Source organism: Salmo salar, chromosome ssa20, assembly GCF_905237065.1.
Source record: "Salmo salar chromosome ssa20, Ssal_v3.1, whole genome shotgun sequence".
Classification (NCBI taxonomy): domain Eukaryota; kingdom Metazoa; phylum Chordata; class Actinopteri; order Salmoniformes; family Salmonidae; genus Salmo; species Salmo salar.
In genome coordinates, this window is record NC_059461.1 from 17476162 (window position 1) to 17492401 (window position 16240).

Genomic DNA, 16240 nt, shown 5'->3' on the forward strand with positions numbered 1-16240 from the left:
ACAGTCCACAGCTCTTCAGATAAAAGTCCTTTGCTGAGCTAAATCTTATGATCATGGTCATGGTGGGGTAAATGCTCTGGGAGAGTGCTGGGCAGCGTTCAGCAGGAAAATGTTGTGGAACATTGCAGATAGAAATGTCATGAATAAATCTGACAATGTGATTCCTTATTCTACATGTCAGAGAGGCATGTTTATTCTACATAATACATTTCTATCTGAACATTCCACAAAGTTGTGCCCTGGCCCTGCTGAATGCGGCCCTGGGGTGTATTCATTAAGTCTTGCAACGTAAACCGTTTATCGTTTAAGAACCAAATGGAAGCAAACAGAGCAAACGGAACGAAACTGGGAGGGATCGACCTGAATTTGTCCAATAGAAACTCAAGTTTTTGTTGCAAAACAGTTTCCGTTTGGAGTTAACGGTTTCGTTGCTAAATGTTTTGCAACAGAATCGGCGTAATGAATACACCCCTGGTGTGAGGATGGGGACGTAGGGACTGGCTGGCTGGCTGAAGGGGCCTACTGCCTGCTGTGAGTGCGTCTGCAGACCTGAGGCCGAGTAGAGTGGAGAGAGCAGGGGAGAGGGGGACCCACCACTGCAGGTGCAGCCCCTTGGAAGTGCAGCAAGGCCCATGAATGGCTGCAATTCAGGGCCGGCCCCATTGGGCCTGTTCTCCAGGCCCCAGCGCTAATCCCAGGGCCTAATCGGATTATGTAAATTCCTACTCCACACAGAGAGACTTTTATGGAAGGCTGCGTCTTTGAAACAACACTTGAAGGGTGTAAAAAAGAACATTAACAATTGGTTAAACTAGACGTCGTTTTTAAAAATCTGAAACGGAGGTTGAAAGTGGGAGGCAGAGAGAGAGGGTGTAGGAGAGGTGGGCTGAGGAGGAGGGGTTGTAGAGAGATGGCTTGACTTGCGCTCATGCTTGTGGCTCAGGGAAGGACCAGCCCGCTCGCTCCCCATGCTCCCCCTGTAATTTATGTGTGGCCCCTGGAATGGCTCAACAAGATTACCATAGTCATAACAAAACGCACATTGTTAAACTGTCAATCTGGATATGGTATTTTTACCTTTTGTGGCCCAATCAGGGTGAATTCAGTAGTAGCAGGACTGGTGATATCAATGTTTTACTGAATGGGTTACCCATGGTTGATGTTTGCGCATAGAAGGGAACAAATGTCCGGAATTGTAAGGGAAGGATCAGGAAGGGAAACGTCTCAGTTTCAGCTCAATAGGAATTTATTTGTAAGCGTAATGTTACCTTTTAAAAGTCACATCGTTCCGTATTAAAATTCATGAATCATTTAGTAAAATGACTCAACAAAAAGGAGTGGATGATATGAAAGTAAAAGTTTTCCAATATTCTCTGAAATTGTTAAACGTATGATATTACATCAGTATTCATATGTTTACCGCTAACCTATTGGTAATTTCTTTGTTTACAGACAGAATAGAACACCCAACGGGAAACACTGTGGTCTGCGGCTGGAAACATCACTCTTGAGTTGAACACCACAATGCAGCAGACTGGAGGAGAGGCTCAACGACCGCACACGTCACACAATAGGGGCTCACCCAGCTATAAAAATGTGAGATGTATGCGCCAGCCTTCCCTCTCTCCATCCCTCCCTCTCACACACAGTCATCAGAGTATGAGAAGGCTGTGACTGACTGGACCTACTATACACAGGACTGGACTACTACATCGGGCTACTGCAGCAGCCAACACTGATGACCTGAGGTACACACTTCTGCTACCTGATACCTCTGTCTGCACGCTACAGCACTTAACAGGTGAGATCAGGGACAATAAGTGGATTTTTGTTTTTTCCTCTGAGGTTTTCCTTTATTGAACTGTAGAATTGTTGGAGTAAAAAATTGTTGGAATGAAAATGTTAAGGAATCTCATGAAAGATGGAACACATTTTCCGTTTGTATTTTTTAGTGTACCATTCAGAAATAAATAGTTCAATACAACAGAAGTGTATTTATTTGTATGTACGCTAATCGTGCGAACACACTAGCATCCTCTGTATGCATTGACTGAAGGTCAGACCTTTTCCATAAACATGTATTTTCATGATGGTATTTCTCATCTTATGAACATGAAACTGAATTCCAATATCAAATACATTAGTCATACTTAAACTATATTTTACATCTATTTCTTACCATTACGGTGTTAATGCACCCTATTTCAGTCATCGTGGAGATTTAGGTGCCATTAAAATGTTATGTGACACCACCATACAGCATTTCTGCCTGGGGTCTGCGCCAGAAATGGCACCCTATTCCCTATACAGTGCACTACTTCTGATTAGACAAAAGTAGTGCACTATAGTGCCGTTTCAGACTAAACTCCAGAGAAAGACATGTCACATAACATTCAAAGAACATTTACTTTTGCCATGGGCTAAGTGGTGCACTATATAGGGAATAGGGTGTAATTCCAGTAGAGCAACACTGTGGTAGTTTTAATTCTGTGTAGATTTCGCTCAAAAACGCTCCCCTCTCCTCCTCCCTCCAGGAGAGCAGCACGATGACCAAGAAGGTGTTCACCAACACACGGGAGCGCTGGCGGCAGCACAACGTCAACACTGCCTTCACTGAGCTCCGCAAGCTCATCCCCACCCACCCGCCAGAGAAGAAGCTGAGCAAGAACGAGATCCTGCGGCTGGCCATGCGCTACATCAACTTCCTGGTGCAGCTGCTGGAGAGCCAGAGTGGTCAACCGGCCTCGCACTCCCCCACCGCCCTGCTCACCTTCCTCAGGGGCAATGTGGAACGTCTCCACTCCTCCTCCAGGACCTGGGGCCTGGCCAGCGACACTGACGCCCCCTCCCCTGGATCAAGCTGTGACAGTACCGAGGCCTGGTAGTGTGCCTGCTGCAGTTTCTTATGATGGGTGATCATCATCTACCACTCCCTGGGGTAAAACTGTCTGTCACCATACCCCCATCCATAGACTCCATTTTAGCTCTGCAACACTTGAGGGGGACAGTGTTGGTGGTGATGGCAAGCAGAGGATGTTTGTGTGGTGTTTATGGGTGCTGCCGTCCCTGCTGAATTAAAGAGATGGCGATGGATTTATTTAGCTACACTTTTATGTTGAAATTATGACAGGGGATGATGGGAGCCTTGTGAAATGTAATCTGTTATCTGCATGGATGTACCGGTAGCTTGGATGTATTCCCATCTTCATGTCTGACATGTATGTTCATCCTGTCGGTGGTGAAAGATGTCTGCATAAAAATAAAAAAATAGTTTTGAAATGAGAAATGAGGATGCATTAAGGCCATGAAGGACAATTTAAAGGATTAAGAAATAGAAAATGTCAAGGATTTTTTTTGGGGGGGGGGATCATTTCAGGAAAGATAAAGTCTTGTCCAATTCACCAAGGACTGCAATCCAATTACAAAAGTCTATGGAGATTTGTTTTTTTGTGTGCTGAATCTGATTCCGACCTTGCTTATTTGCAAAGCACTATTTATTATCAAATCCTGCAATATGATATGACCACATTCATTGAGTGACACATTGATCATATATGTATTGATTACGTACAGTATTGATTGATTATTTATTTGGACGACAGGGAATGAGCTGTAGGATAACACAACTGACAATCCTCTTTGAAATATGTTTCAATTGTAGGACTGTATTGTATGAACAGATAACAGGAATAGTTTTTGTTGTCTGTCCATTCAAGTATTTATTCATCTTGCTCTTTTTGTACAATAGGCATGTCATGTAGCCAAAGATTTTTATTTTACCATCTTTTGTCAAGGCTATTGTGATTAATATGCTTTTTGTAAAATGTTGGTTAATATTGTTAATGTTATTTATTGGAACTATTTATTTAATAAATTATTTGTAAATTTAAAAAAAGAATACTTTGTTTGAATTTATCAAAAGTAATTAAGTACCATCCTCTTATCATTAAAAGAGGATTCCATTGACACCATGCAACCATTTTTACTAATGTAACAGAAAGTCCCGATCCAGTAAGTCAAGAGTACAGCTGCTCCCTGTGTGTTTGTACTGGTCCATCCTGGATCCCCTAGTCTAGTAAAGCCCTTGTTCCCTCTCAATGGGCCAGTAATGGCCATCCCTCTGATTGTCCACTACAAACACCCTGACCACTGTGTGGACAAAGAGACCACCACTGACCTCTGAACCCTTATCTAGTGTCCGAGGGCAGCGAGAGGGGAAGAGTAAAAGAACAGCTTAACTTGTGCCCTGCAGTCACACAGGTCACCATGCAGTCAAACCCTGACCACTGACCCAACAAGCAGATGTAGTACTGCTCGTCCTGAGGGTCTCCCATGGCCTCTTGGTGTGTTTTTCAAATCACAAATCTTTGTAAACAAAGTGAAACGCTTACTTACGGCCCTTCCCAACAATGCAGAGAGAAAAAAAGATAAATAGAAAAATAACACGAGGAATAAATACACAATGAGTACCGAGTCGATATGCCGGGGTACGAGGTTATTGAGGTAGATGCACTACATGACCAAAAGTATGTGGACACCTGCTTTCGAACATCACATTCCAAAAGCATGGGAATTAATATGGAGTTGGTCTCCCCTTTGCTCCTATAACAGCCTCCACTCTTCTGGGAAGGCTTTCCGCTAGATGTAGGAATATTGCTGCGAGGACAAGAGCATTATTTGGTTGGGCACTGATGTTGGGCGATTAGGCTTGGCTCGCAGTCGGCGTTCCAATTCATCCCAAAGGTGTTTGATGGGTTTGGAGGTCAGGGCTCTGCAGGCCAGTCAAGTTCTTCCACACCGATCTTGACAAACCATTTCTGTATGGACCTCGCTTTGTGGACAGGGACATAGCCTCCCTGTGGCTCAGTTGGTAGAGCATGGTGTTTGCAATGGTGTTTGCAATGCCAGGGTTGTGGGTTCAATTCCCACGGGGGGCCAGTATGAAAAAAAAAAATATATATAAAAAATAATAAGAATGTATGAAGTGAATTGAAATGTATGCATTCACTACTGTAAGTCACTCTGGATAAGAGTGTCTGCTAAATGACGTAAATGTAAAATGATTGTCATGCTGAAACAGGAAAGGGCCTTCCCCAAAGTTGGAAGTACAGAATTGTCTAGAATGTCATTGTATGCTGTAGTATTTAGATTTCCCTTCACTGGAGCTAAAGGACCTAGCCTGAACTATGAAAACAGCCCAAGACTATTATTCCTCCTCCAAACTTTACAGTTGGCACTATGCATTTGGGCAGGTTGCGGTCTCCTGGCATCTGTCAAACCCAGATTCGCATGGTGATCTTAGGCTTGTGTGCTGCTGCTCGGCCATGGAAACCGATTTCATGAATCTCCCGAAGAACAGTTTTTGTGCTGACGTTGCTTCCAGAGCCAGTTTGAAACTCGGGGAGTGAGTGTAGTAACAGGACAGACAATTTTTACACGCTATGCACTTCAGAACTCAGCGATCCCGTTCTGTGAGCTTGTGTAGCCTACCACTTCAGTAAGGCCATTCTACTGCCAATGTTTGTCTATGCCGATAGCATGGCTGTGTGCTCGATTTTATACACCTGTCAGCAACGGGTATCAGTGAAATAGCCAAATCCACTAATTTTAGATGGTGTCCACATACACTATATATACAAAATTATGTACAGTGCCTTCAGAAAGTATTCACACCTCTTGACTTATTCCACATTCTGTTACAGCCGGAATTCAAAATGGATTACATACCTTTTTTTCCCCACACCCATCTACACATATCATGACACTAGGTGAGACCCAAATGCAGACACAAGAGGCAGATGGTTGGAGTTTAAGATGTTTAATAAATCCAAAGGGAGTAGGCAAGAGAATGGTCGTGGACAGGCAAAAGGTCATAACCAGATCAGAGTCCAGGAGGTACAGAGTGGCAGGCAGGCTCAAGGTCAGGGCAGGCAGAATGGTCACGCAGGCGGGTACAGAGTCCAGAACAGGCAAGGGTCAAAACCTAGAAAAAGGAGAAAAGGCACAGTAGGAAACCGGGAAAACCACTGGTAGGCTTGGACATACAAGACAAACTGGCACAGTGAGACAGGAAACACAGGGATAAATACACTGGGGAAAATAAGCGACACCTGGAGGGGGTGGAGACAATAATGAGGACAGGTGAAACAGATCAGGGTGTGACAACACACAATACCCCATAATGACAAAGTGAAAACATGTTTTTAGTAATGTTTGCAAATGTATTGAAATCGCAATAGAGAAATATCTCATTTACATAAGTATTCACACCCCTGCGTTAATACTTTATAGAAGCACGTTTGGCAGCGAATATAGCTGTGAGTCTTTCCACACCTGGATTTTGCAACATTTGCCCAATATTCCTTTCAAAATGTTCAAGCTCAGTCAAACTGGTTGTTGATCATTGCTAGACAACCATTTTTAGGTCTTGCCATAGATTTTCAAGTAGATTTAACATGGTGCAGCCAGCACTATGGTTGAAAATATGGAGAGAGGTACTAAGTAATGTGTTTTATTGGATTTGCCCCAAACATAAGACTTTGTATTCAGGACAAAATGTGAATTGCTTTGCCACATTTTTTGCAGTATTCCTTTAGTGCTTTGTTGCAAACAGGATGCATGTTTTGGAATATTTTTATTCTGTACAGGCTTCCTTCGTTTCACTCTGTAAAATAGGTTAGTATTGTGTTGTAACTGCAATGTTGTTGATTCATCCTCAGTTTTATCCCATCACAGCCATTAAACTCTGTAACTGTTTTAAAGTCATCATTGGCCTCATGGTGAAATCCCTGAATGGTTTCCTTCCTCTCCGGCAACTGAGTTAGTAAGGACCAGTGGTGTGTATTCATAGATGACAAGGGAAGCCAGGCTTACTCAAATTCTTAACTAATAAAAACAAAATCAAATGATAAAATAATGTATCTTTTGTCTCTCTCTGTTTTCATAATTTTCCATCAAATTTGCAAGTGGATGAATCTCACAATAGCCCATGTATCTGATGCTGTCTGGACCTAAAGAGTATAACATTTTGCTGCCGTAGCATTTAATTCATTGATGCCAGCAAGCATTTGGCCTCCCTTGATAAAAAAAACGTATAAAATAATGAGGTTCAGCAAAACACCCCCCAAGGGAAGCCAGCTTGGATTTGGCTTCCCACTAATCAAATCACTTCCTAAGCATAACATAATTTTCGGGGGGAAAAAAATGTTTCTGTTCTGTTTGTGCTGATGTCCTGCAGTAGCTATATGAACAAAAATATAAACGCAACATGCAACAATTTTAAAGAATTACAGTTACAGTTCATATAAGAAAATAAATCAATTGAAATAAATTCATTTCGCGGTAATCTATGGATTTCACATGACTTGGCAGGGATGCAGCCATGGGTGGGCCTTGGAGGGCATAGGCCCAACCACTGGGAAGCCAGGCCCAGCCAATCATTATGAGTTTTCCCCACAAAGGGGCTTTATTACAGACAGAAATACTCCTCAGAACCCCCCCACCCCACCCCCACCAGACGATCCCGCAGGTGAAGAAGCCGAATGTGGAGGTCTTGGGCTGGTGGGATTACTCGTGGTCTGACAACATTCAATTCTCTGGCAACAGCTCTGGTGGACATTCCTGCAGTGAGCATGCCAATTACACGCTCCCTCAAAACTTGAGACATCAGTGGCATTGTGCTAGGTGACAAAACTGCTCATTTTAAAGTAGCCTTTTATTGTCCCCAGCACAAGGTGCACTTGTGTAATTATCATGCTGTTTAATCAGCTTCTTGATATGCCACACATGTCAGGTGGATGGATTATCTTGGCAAAGGAGAAATTCTCAATAACAAGGATGTAAACAAATTTGTGCACAAAATTGGAGAGAAATATGCTTTTTGTGTATATGGAAAATTTCGGGGATTTGTTTTTAGCTCATGAAACATGGGACCAACACTTTAAATGTTGCGTTTAGATTTTTGTTCAGTGTAGCTTGCTAATTCTCTGTACGGACAGACCAATGACAATGACAGCAATTCAGCTCTAACCATAAATTCATATTTTGTTGCACTGGCCTGAGACGACTGAAGTCCAATATGTAGCCTAGATGTAGCCTAGTAGGCTCACGTTAACTAGCTAACTAACTTAGTTTGTTCATTGTTGCCCATGCGAGGAAGTTAGGCTAGCAAGCATTTTAGCTAGGTAGCCTATGACAACAAAAACTAAAAGTGTATATAAAAGTATATATATACATACATACATACATTTCATTCATTCATTCATTCATTTATCTCCGTACTGGTCCCCCATGGGAATCGAACCCACAACCCTGGTGTTGCAAACACCACGCTCTACCAACTGAGCCACACGGCACCACATACAATATGTGGTCCTGTGTGTGTGTGTGTGTGTATATATATACATATATACACACACACACGGGACCACATATCGTATGTGGTCCCGTGTAGCTCAGTTGGTAGAGCGTGGTGTTTGCAACACCAGGGTTGTGGGTTCGATTCCCATGGGGGACCAGTACGGAGATAAATGAATGAAATGTATGCATTCACTACTGTAAGTTGCTCTGGATAAGAGCGTCTGCTAAATGACTAAAATGTAAATGTATGACAGAGCCATAGACTGTTTAGCCAACATGAAAGAGAGGAGGATGACATTGGCATTCAACTAGTCTACATGTAGGTCACTTTTTTTTATTTTACTTGCACACACACACACACACACACACACACACACACACACACACACACACACACACACACACACACACACACACACACACACACACACACACACACACACACACACACAAATCAGTACCATGGACAGCAACATGATATTTAGCAACACTGATTGAACAAAATCGTTTTTTGATATCTAAGTTTGTTTTCGGTGTATTAAACTAACATATATAGCCTTGTTGATGTGTAAATTTTTAATTTGAAAGGGTGCTGGAAAGCGGGGGCAGTGCTCCTGCTGTCTTTGTGCTGACTTGTGTTAACTACTTGGTTCTAAATCAGTAGTTAAGTAAATTGTCAAAAATATTACATTAGGTCAATGCGGGTATCTATTTAACTAACTATTTATCAGTCTTATGACTTGGGGGTAAGAGCTGCTCAGAGTCCTGCTGGTTCCAGACTTGGTGCATCGGTACCACTTGCCGTGCGGCAGCAGAGAGAACAGTCTATGACTTGGGTGGCTGGAGTCTTTCACAATTTTTAGGGCCTTCCTCTGACACTGCCTGGCATAGAGGTCCTGGATAGCAGGGAGCTTGGCCCCAGTGATGTAAGCACAACCCTCTGTAGCGCCTTGCAGTCAGATGCCAAGCAGTTGCAGTACTAATCAGTGATGCAGCCAGTCAAGATGATCTCAATGGTGCAGCTGTTGAACTTTTTGAGGATCTGAGGGCCCATGCAACATATTCTGAGGGGGAAGAGGCGTTGTTGTGCCCTCTTAACAATTGTGTTGGTGTGTGGACGATGATAATTCCTTAGTGATGTGGACACCGAGGAACTTGAAGCACTCGACCCTCTCCACTACAGCCCAGTCGATGTGGATGGGGCATGATCGGCCATCTGTTTCCTGTAGTCCACGATCAGCTCCTTTGCCTTGCTGACGTTGAGGGAGAGATTGTTGTCCTGGCAACACACTGCCAGGTCAGTGACCTCCTCCCTATAGGCACTTTCATTGTCATCGGTGATCAGGCCAACCACCTTTGTGTCATCACCAAACGTAATAATGGTGTTGGATTTGTGTGCGGCCACACAGTCGTGGGTGAACAGGGAGTACAGGAGGGGACTAAGCACCCACCCCTGAGGGGCCCGCGTGTTGAGGCCCAGAGTGTTGTTGCCTACCCTCACCACCTGGGGGCAACCCATCAGGAAGTCCAGGATCTAGTTGCAAAGGGAGGTGTTCAGTCCCAGAGTCTTGAGCTTAGTGATGAGCTTGGAGGGAACTATGGTGTTGAACGCTGAGCTATAGTCAATGAATAGCATTCTCACGTAGGTGTTCCTCTTGTCCAGGTGGGAGAGGGCAGTGTGGAGGGAAATAGAGACTGCATTATCTGTGGATCTGTTGGGGTGGTATGCAAATTGGAATGTGTCCAGGGTGTCTGGGATGATGGTGTTGATGTGAGTGAGGACCAGCCTTTCAAAGCACTTCATGGCTACAGGTGTGAGTGCTATGGGGCACTAGTCTATTAGACAGGTTAACTTGGTGTTCTTGGGTACAGAGACAATAGTGGTCTGCTTGAAACATGTAGGTATTGCCAACTTGGTTGTCAGTGAAGACACCTGCCAGCTGGTCAGTGCATGCTCTAAGTACGAATCCTGGTAATCTGTCTGTGAATGTTGACCTGTTTAAAGGTCTTACTCACATTGGCTATGGAGAGAGAGATCACACAGTCATCTGGAACAGCTGGTGATCTCATGCATGGTTCAGTGTTGCTTGCCTTGAAGCGAGCGTAGAAGGAATTTACCTTGTCTGGTAAGCTCGTGTCACTTGGCAGCTTGCGGCTGGGTTTCCTTTGTTGTCCGTGATAGTTTGCAAGCCCTGCCACATCCGACGAGCATCAGAGCTAGCGTAGTAGGATTCGATCTTATTCCTGGTTGGCATTTTGACTATTCGATGACTCGTCGGAGGTCATAGCGGAATTTTCCGCTTACTGAGGCAAAATCCCACTGAAGTCAGATGCCAGTGTAGGTTACACAGGCTTGGCCATTTCTCTGTCCAATGGTTTAATTTTGATATTTTCCCTTGATATAGATACGCACATATTAGATTTAATAGACTTGAATTCCTGAATTTCCCTGTAGGCTCTCCATCATGGATTACTATATAAGAACTGTGAAATTTGATTTAGAAAAATACATAACCTTACAGCACAATAAAAGGAATGTATTGAGAACAAAGGCCTATTTTGTCAAGTAAGTACCAAAAAGTACCCATTGTTACCCCCCCTTCAGGGCTCCCGAGTGGCGCAGCGGTTTGAAGCGCTGCATCTCAGTGCAAGAGTTGTCACTACAGTATCTGGTTCAAATCCAGGCTGAATCACATCCGGCCGTGATTGGGTGTCCCATAGGGTGGTGCACAATTGGCCCAGCTTTGTCTGGGTTTGGCTGTCATTGTAAATAAGAATTTAAAATAAAGGCTAGATTTAAAAAAATAATATTGTTCTATTAAATACAAAGAAAATACCAGTGGAAAAAGTCATGTAAAATAAAGTGCTACTGTGAACAAAAGTAAACAGAAAGAAAAGTTTCCTTGTTCCACCATTGTGTTGGCTGAGATGTCATCAGCTAAGAAGACGATTACACCCCAAGGTCACAAGTCTACAGCTCTAATCACCTAGCCTGGTTAAACCAGCCTGAATGTGGAGCTCACCATTGTTAAACATTTAACCAGGCTACTAATCACCTATTGACACTGTTTAAATCTGCCCCATGTCCTGACTGTGCCAACATGCTGCAACTACTGAGCTGAAGAGTCAACTGTGAGTTGGTGTGAGGCTTTTGGCCTTTTCTCCACCACCATTAAACCTGCTAATGGTGTGTAAACGGAGCAATGTGCAGCTGCTGGACACAGGCATACAGCCTGTGGGAATGGACAGGCAACTGCTCTTAATCCACTGGGGATACACTAGACTAGAATCATACTTTATTAGGATGATAGAACTACAGTACCAACAGGTTCTCTATGCAGTTATATCCCCCTTAATCCATCCTCAGTTACACAGCGGTTGTTTACAATGTATAGGTATATTACAATGTATATACGTCTGTGTCTTTTTGCTGTGCTAGTATTGGTAGAGAAATTGCACACATGATGCCATACATGGTTTTATTGTTGCTCAGCAAACTATAGGACTCTTTTAAGGCCAAACAAATGTGACATTTTCAACACAACACATAGGCCTTCAGTGTAGTCATATTAAATCAAAGTATCATTTACTGTGTCATTTATGCACGTTATTTGCCGAAAACATCCAAACACAGTAGATGTTTCTCTGACATTTTTTTTCTTCAACGCTAACTCACTAGCTACTGAAAATCAAATCTGTATTCTGCTCATCTCATTCAAGTATATTTGCCTGATTGACTATTCTCTCCCAAGTACAGGGGTAATGGTCTATTGACAGCACATTTCCTTATCTGCGTCTAGCACACTGTCTGAATCTGTTATCACAATGGACCAGATCAGTGCAGGCAAGCCCTCTCACTCCCGGCTGAGGCGGCATGAAAAAGAATTTCTGGAGCTGGGTGCCAACCGATAGGCCCTGAGCTCTTTATCCCCTTAAACCAATTCACACTCTGCATGTTTAAATATTTCAGCCCCCCCCCCTTCCCTATCCCCTCCTTTCCTCCCCCTCTTTTCTTCCTACCCATTGCTCTGGTCTTCCCCCAGCAGCGTCGGCAGGGAGAGGAGGGCAGCCCAATGAAGGATGGATGCAGGTGCAGGCTCATCGAGGGAAGGGGGACCCCATTGTTGGCTGGACAGCACCCTCTCCTCTGGAGCACTTTCTTACAGGGCCTGACACAGACAAACCCACATTCTAATCAGATTATGCAAATGTATACTTCAAAAAGCAACACGCTGTAACCCACACCCAGGCGCTGAGAGGGAGAGAGAGAGAGAGAGAGAGGGGGGGGGTGGGAGGGAGAGAGAGAGAGAGGGGTTGGTGGGAGGGAGAGAGAGAGACAGAGAGAGAGAGAGGTGGGGTGGGAGGGAGAGAGAGAGAGAGGGGTTGGTGGGAGAGAGAGAGAGAGAGGGGGTGGTGGGAGAGACAGAGAGAGAGAGAGAGAGAGAGAGAAATGGGGTTGGTGGGAGGGAGAGAGAGAGAGAGAGAGAGAGAGAGAGAGAGAGAGAGGGGTTGGTGGGAGGGAGAGAGAGAGAGAGGTGGGGTGGGAGAGAGAGAGAGAGAGAGGGAGAGAGAAGGGGTGGGAGGGGAGAGAGAGAGAGAGAGAGGGGGTGGGAGGGAAGAGAGAGAGAGGGGTGGGAGGGAGAGAGAGAGGGGGGTGGAAGAGAGAGAGAGAGAGAGAGAGAGAGAGAGAGAGGGGGGGGTGGAAGGGAGAGAGAGAGAAGGGTGGGAGGGAGAGAGAGAGAGAGACAGAGAGAGGGGGGCGGTGGGGTGGGAGGGAGAGAGAGAGAGAGGGGGTGGGAGTGAGAGAGAGAGAGAGAGAGAGAGGGGTGGGGTGGGAGAGAGAGAGAGAGAGAGAGAAAGAGAGAGAGAGAGAGAGAGAGAGAGAGAGAGGGGGGGTGGAAGGGAGAGAGAGAGAAGGGTGGGAGGGAGGGAGGGAGAGAGAGAGAGAGAGAGAAAGAGATTACTAAGGATGGTTAGAAAGAGGAAGGAGAGCAGAGGCAGCCGTTTAGAGAAGAACAACTTATAGTGTATACTGAACGCTCCACGCTAAAAGTTCACTAGACCTTATTAATATAATACCCACGTCCTTCATCATGAAAGTAGCATAGAACCATAAAAGGAAGGCTGACTTTCTTACAGCCAGGCAAATTAACCATTCAAATCCTTATTGTTTTCACAGACACTCCTGGATCCAATGTCAAAAGGAATCTACAATGATAATGAGGGGGGCCAGAGTGTTTGTAGGAGATGACATTATTTCCCAGAGAAAAACAGTCAGTCACAATACCACAGCTTCCTAAAGGACCCTGACCCTGGAAGAACTCTGTGGCCCCACACTCAAACCAGCTGCCTCATTCACCTGATCACTATACCAGTGCTACATTTCACATTAAAAACAGAGATTTGGTCATCTAAAATAAACTATACTATACTTAGTGAGAAAGTTGACTTAGTTTAGAAATGTCTATTCCCAATTATAATAATTGTTTGTTACACACATAATAGTAACACAAACATTTACAATGATGACTTCTGTTCACTTTTATATTTGTTCCATTCTGTTGACTTTCTCTGTTTTTTTAACCCTGTTCAGATTTACAATGTAGGCTTTTACTTTTCACCCCCAAAGACCAGCTGTTGGCTCTTTAATCTGGTGACGTGCGATACATTGAGTGCAACTGTGATTCAGAGTTAAAGTTATTCTGTTAATGTTTGCTTGACTTGAACGACTAGTTTAAAAGGGATTGATTACAGCTGAAAGAGTGCATACCTGTTTGTATAATCATACAGCTATGTATCATAAGGCACATAGACTGTGGAAGCATATTAGTTTGGCCCACTGAAGCCAGTCACTGGATCAACTTCAAGCACGTATTGGACACTGATAGACAGAGGACACAACGTCACCGTGCTGGTGTGCTGTGCTTCTCTATACATGGACCCCACGGAAAGCTACTGTTTCAGCTACGAACGCTTTCACTTCTCGGTCTCTGTGGAAGCCTTGGAGGATTTCCTTGAGGAGTACATACACTTCTCCGTGAACGAGATGGACGACCTCTACCACCAGCAGATCCGCTTGAGACTTCATGAACTTATACAAAAAATACATTCAGTTTAACATGCAGATTTTGAACTTTATGGACTGTTAAGGTAGGAGAGAGCCATGGGGAGACTGAAAGAGGTCAAGTACAACCAACTGTTAGTTGACCCCATTTTGCCCGGCGGTGAGCTGATGGCTGAGATTCTGGCCATTCCTCTCGTGTAGATCCTGCGTTTCTCTATCGCCCACATCTGGGAGAGGCTCTGTGAGCAGCTTCCCACCCCACGGTCCTACGTCCCCGGTGCCATGGTGAAATTAATGGGCAAAATAAGCTTCCTGTTCTGAATGTTCTGTTCTCTGCGTCCCAGGACATGACAATACAGAATGTGGCCATGATATGGATGACTACTACAGTGAGGCTATGGGTGAGCTCATTTACAATATCATTGGATGAGGTCAATTTAATGATTACACCACAAAACAACAGAGTATAGTGTATTTTTTTAAGTTTAAATGGATGTTCTAATGCCAATACTACTCATGTTCTACTGATTTGTAGTAATTTGTAATGTCTAATTTTATTGTAGAAATTACTTTATTACTGACCCAGAGAATGGTGTAACAGGCAGGCAGCTGCACTCAATGTGTGTATGGGGTGCATTCCAATACTCTAGCAACGATACCAATAGGTACTCAAGTGCTACGCCTCCTGGTGGCGTGTATGTGTATTGCGGTTAATACCACATTCCTCCCCTCTTAAATAAGTCCTTTATTAGGATATACAACATAATACATTCCCTATGCTCTTCTATTGCGTTAATGAACTCATTATGAAATAAAGTTCCTTTAACTGAAACGTTCTTTATAACTTGTTATGTACTCTACTGATCCAAACAATAAACATGACATTTCACATGTTCACAATAATTGAATCTTCTTTTCACATGCTTAGGTAACTGTTATGTATTTCATTCTTGAGTCTCATTTACTGTGAGTCTTTTAGTTGTCTTTTAAAAAACAATTTATATCAGTTCTTTTTTTTCTTGTTCAGAGTTCACGTTTTTTTAAGCAGCTTGGAAGCTCTGCATGCCTCTGTGAACGACGGACACTAGGGGTAGTGTTTATTCTCAACGGTGGAAAAGCCACCCGCTGTTTCTGAGCCAGGCTCAGAGTATTTGACTGAAACTGGGTTTTTCTCTTGGTGAACTGTTTTCTCTGTTACGGTCTCTGTCTGTGGCACGTGCACCACAGTAGCACTTGGATAGCTAGAGAACAGCCTGTCCTCTGCCATCACAACTGGTAACTCACTTGTTGTTCCTTCCCATCTGGAAAGAATCGGATCAACATGTCTGCAAACCACTTTACCATCTCCCAACATTTCCTTGTAAGAGACAGGACCAGTAACTGAGTCTGTGAATCTAGGAATCCATTTTGACCCCTGACTGAAATTTGTGGTAAGGACAGGGTCTCCCTCGCCAAAACTTCGGGCCCTTGGTGAATTTGTCATGGTTCTCTTTCTGTCTGTTTTGTTTGCGTTCAACTTTCCTTTTCAGGTCTGGATAGACTAGGTCCAGTGTGGAGCATCGTCTACGACCTTGTAACATCTCAGCAGGAGAACGTCCTGTTGTGGGTTGAGGTGTTAGTTTGCAGCTGAACAGAACACGTGACACTTTTGCTGCTACGCTCCCTTCTGCACTTTTCTTCCTCATTTCTTTGAATGTCTGTACTGCGCATTCCACCAGTCCATTTGAAGATGGATGATATGGAGCAGATGGCACATGCACAATACCGTTGTTTCTGAAGAACTCTTGTGTTTCTGTACTCATGAAACAGGTTGCATTG

The 16240-nt window shown here is 43.9% G+C and overlaps 2 protein-coding genes across 2 annotated transcripts; both read left to right on the forward strand.

Moving 5' to 3' along the window:
• The first annotated feature begins 1104 nt into the window (after positions 1-1104).
• tal2 (T-cell acute lymphocytic leukemia 2) lies at positions 1105-3903 on the forward strand. The gene is made up of 3 exons (XM_014160610.2): positions 1105-1252; positions 1453-1801; positions 2535-3903. The coding sequence occupies exon 3, from the start codon at positions 2547-2549 to the stop codon at positions 2883-2885; it is 339 nt and encodes a 112-aa protein (XP_014016085.1). The 5' UTR covers positions 1105-1252; positions 1453-1801; positions 2535-2546; the 3' UTR covers positions 2886-3903.
• Positions 3904-12183: 8280 nt separating this feature from the next.
• LOC123729329 (UDP-glucuronosyltransferase 2A3) lies at positions 12184-14743 on the forward strand. The gene is given in 4 exon segments (XM_045704219.1): positions 12184-12256; positions 12402-12481; positions 14149-14240; positions 14242-14743. Coding segments are annotated over 4 exon segments (747 nt in total).
• Positions 14744-16240: the final 1497 nt, after the last annotated feature.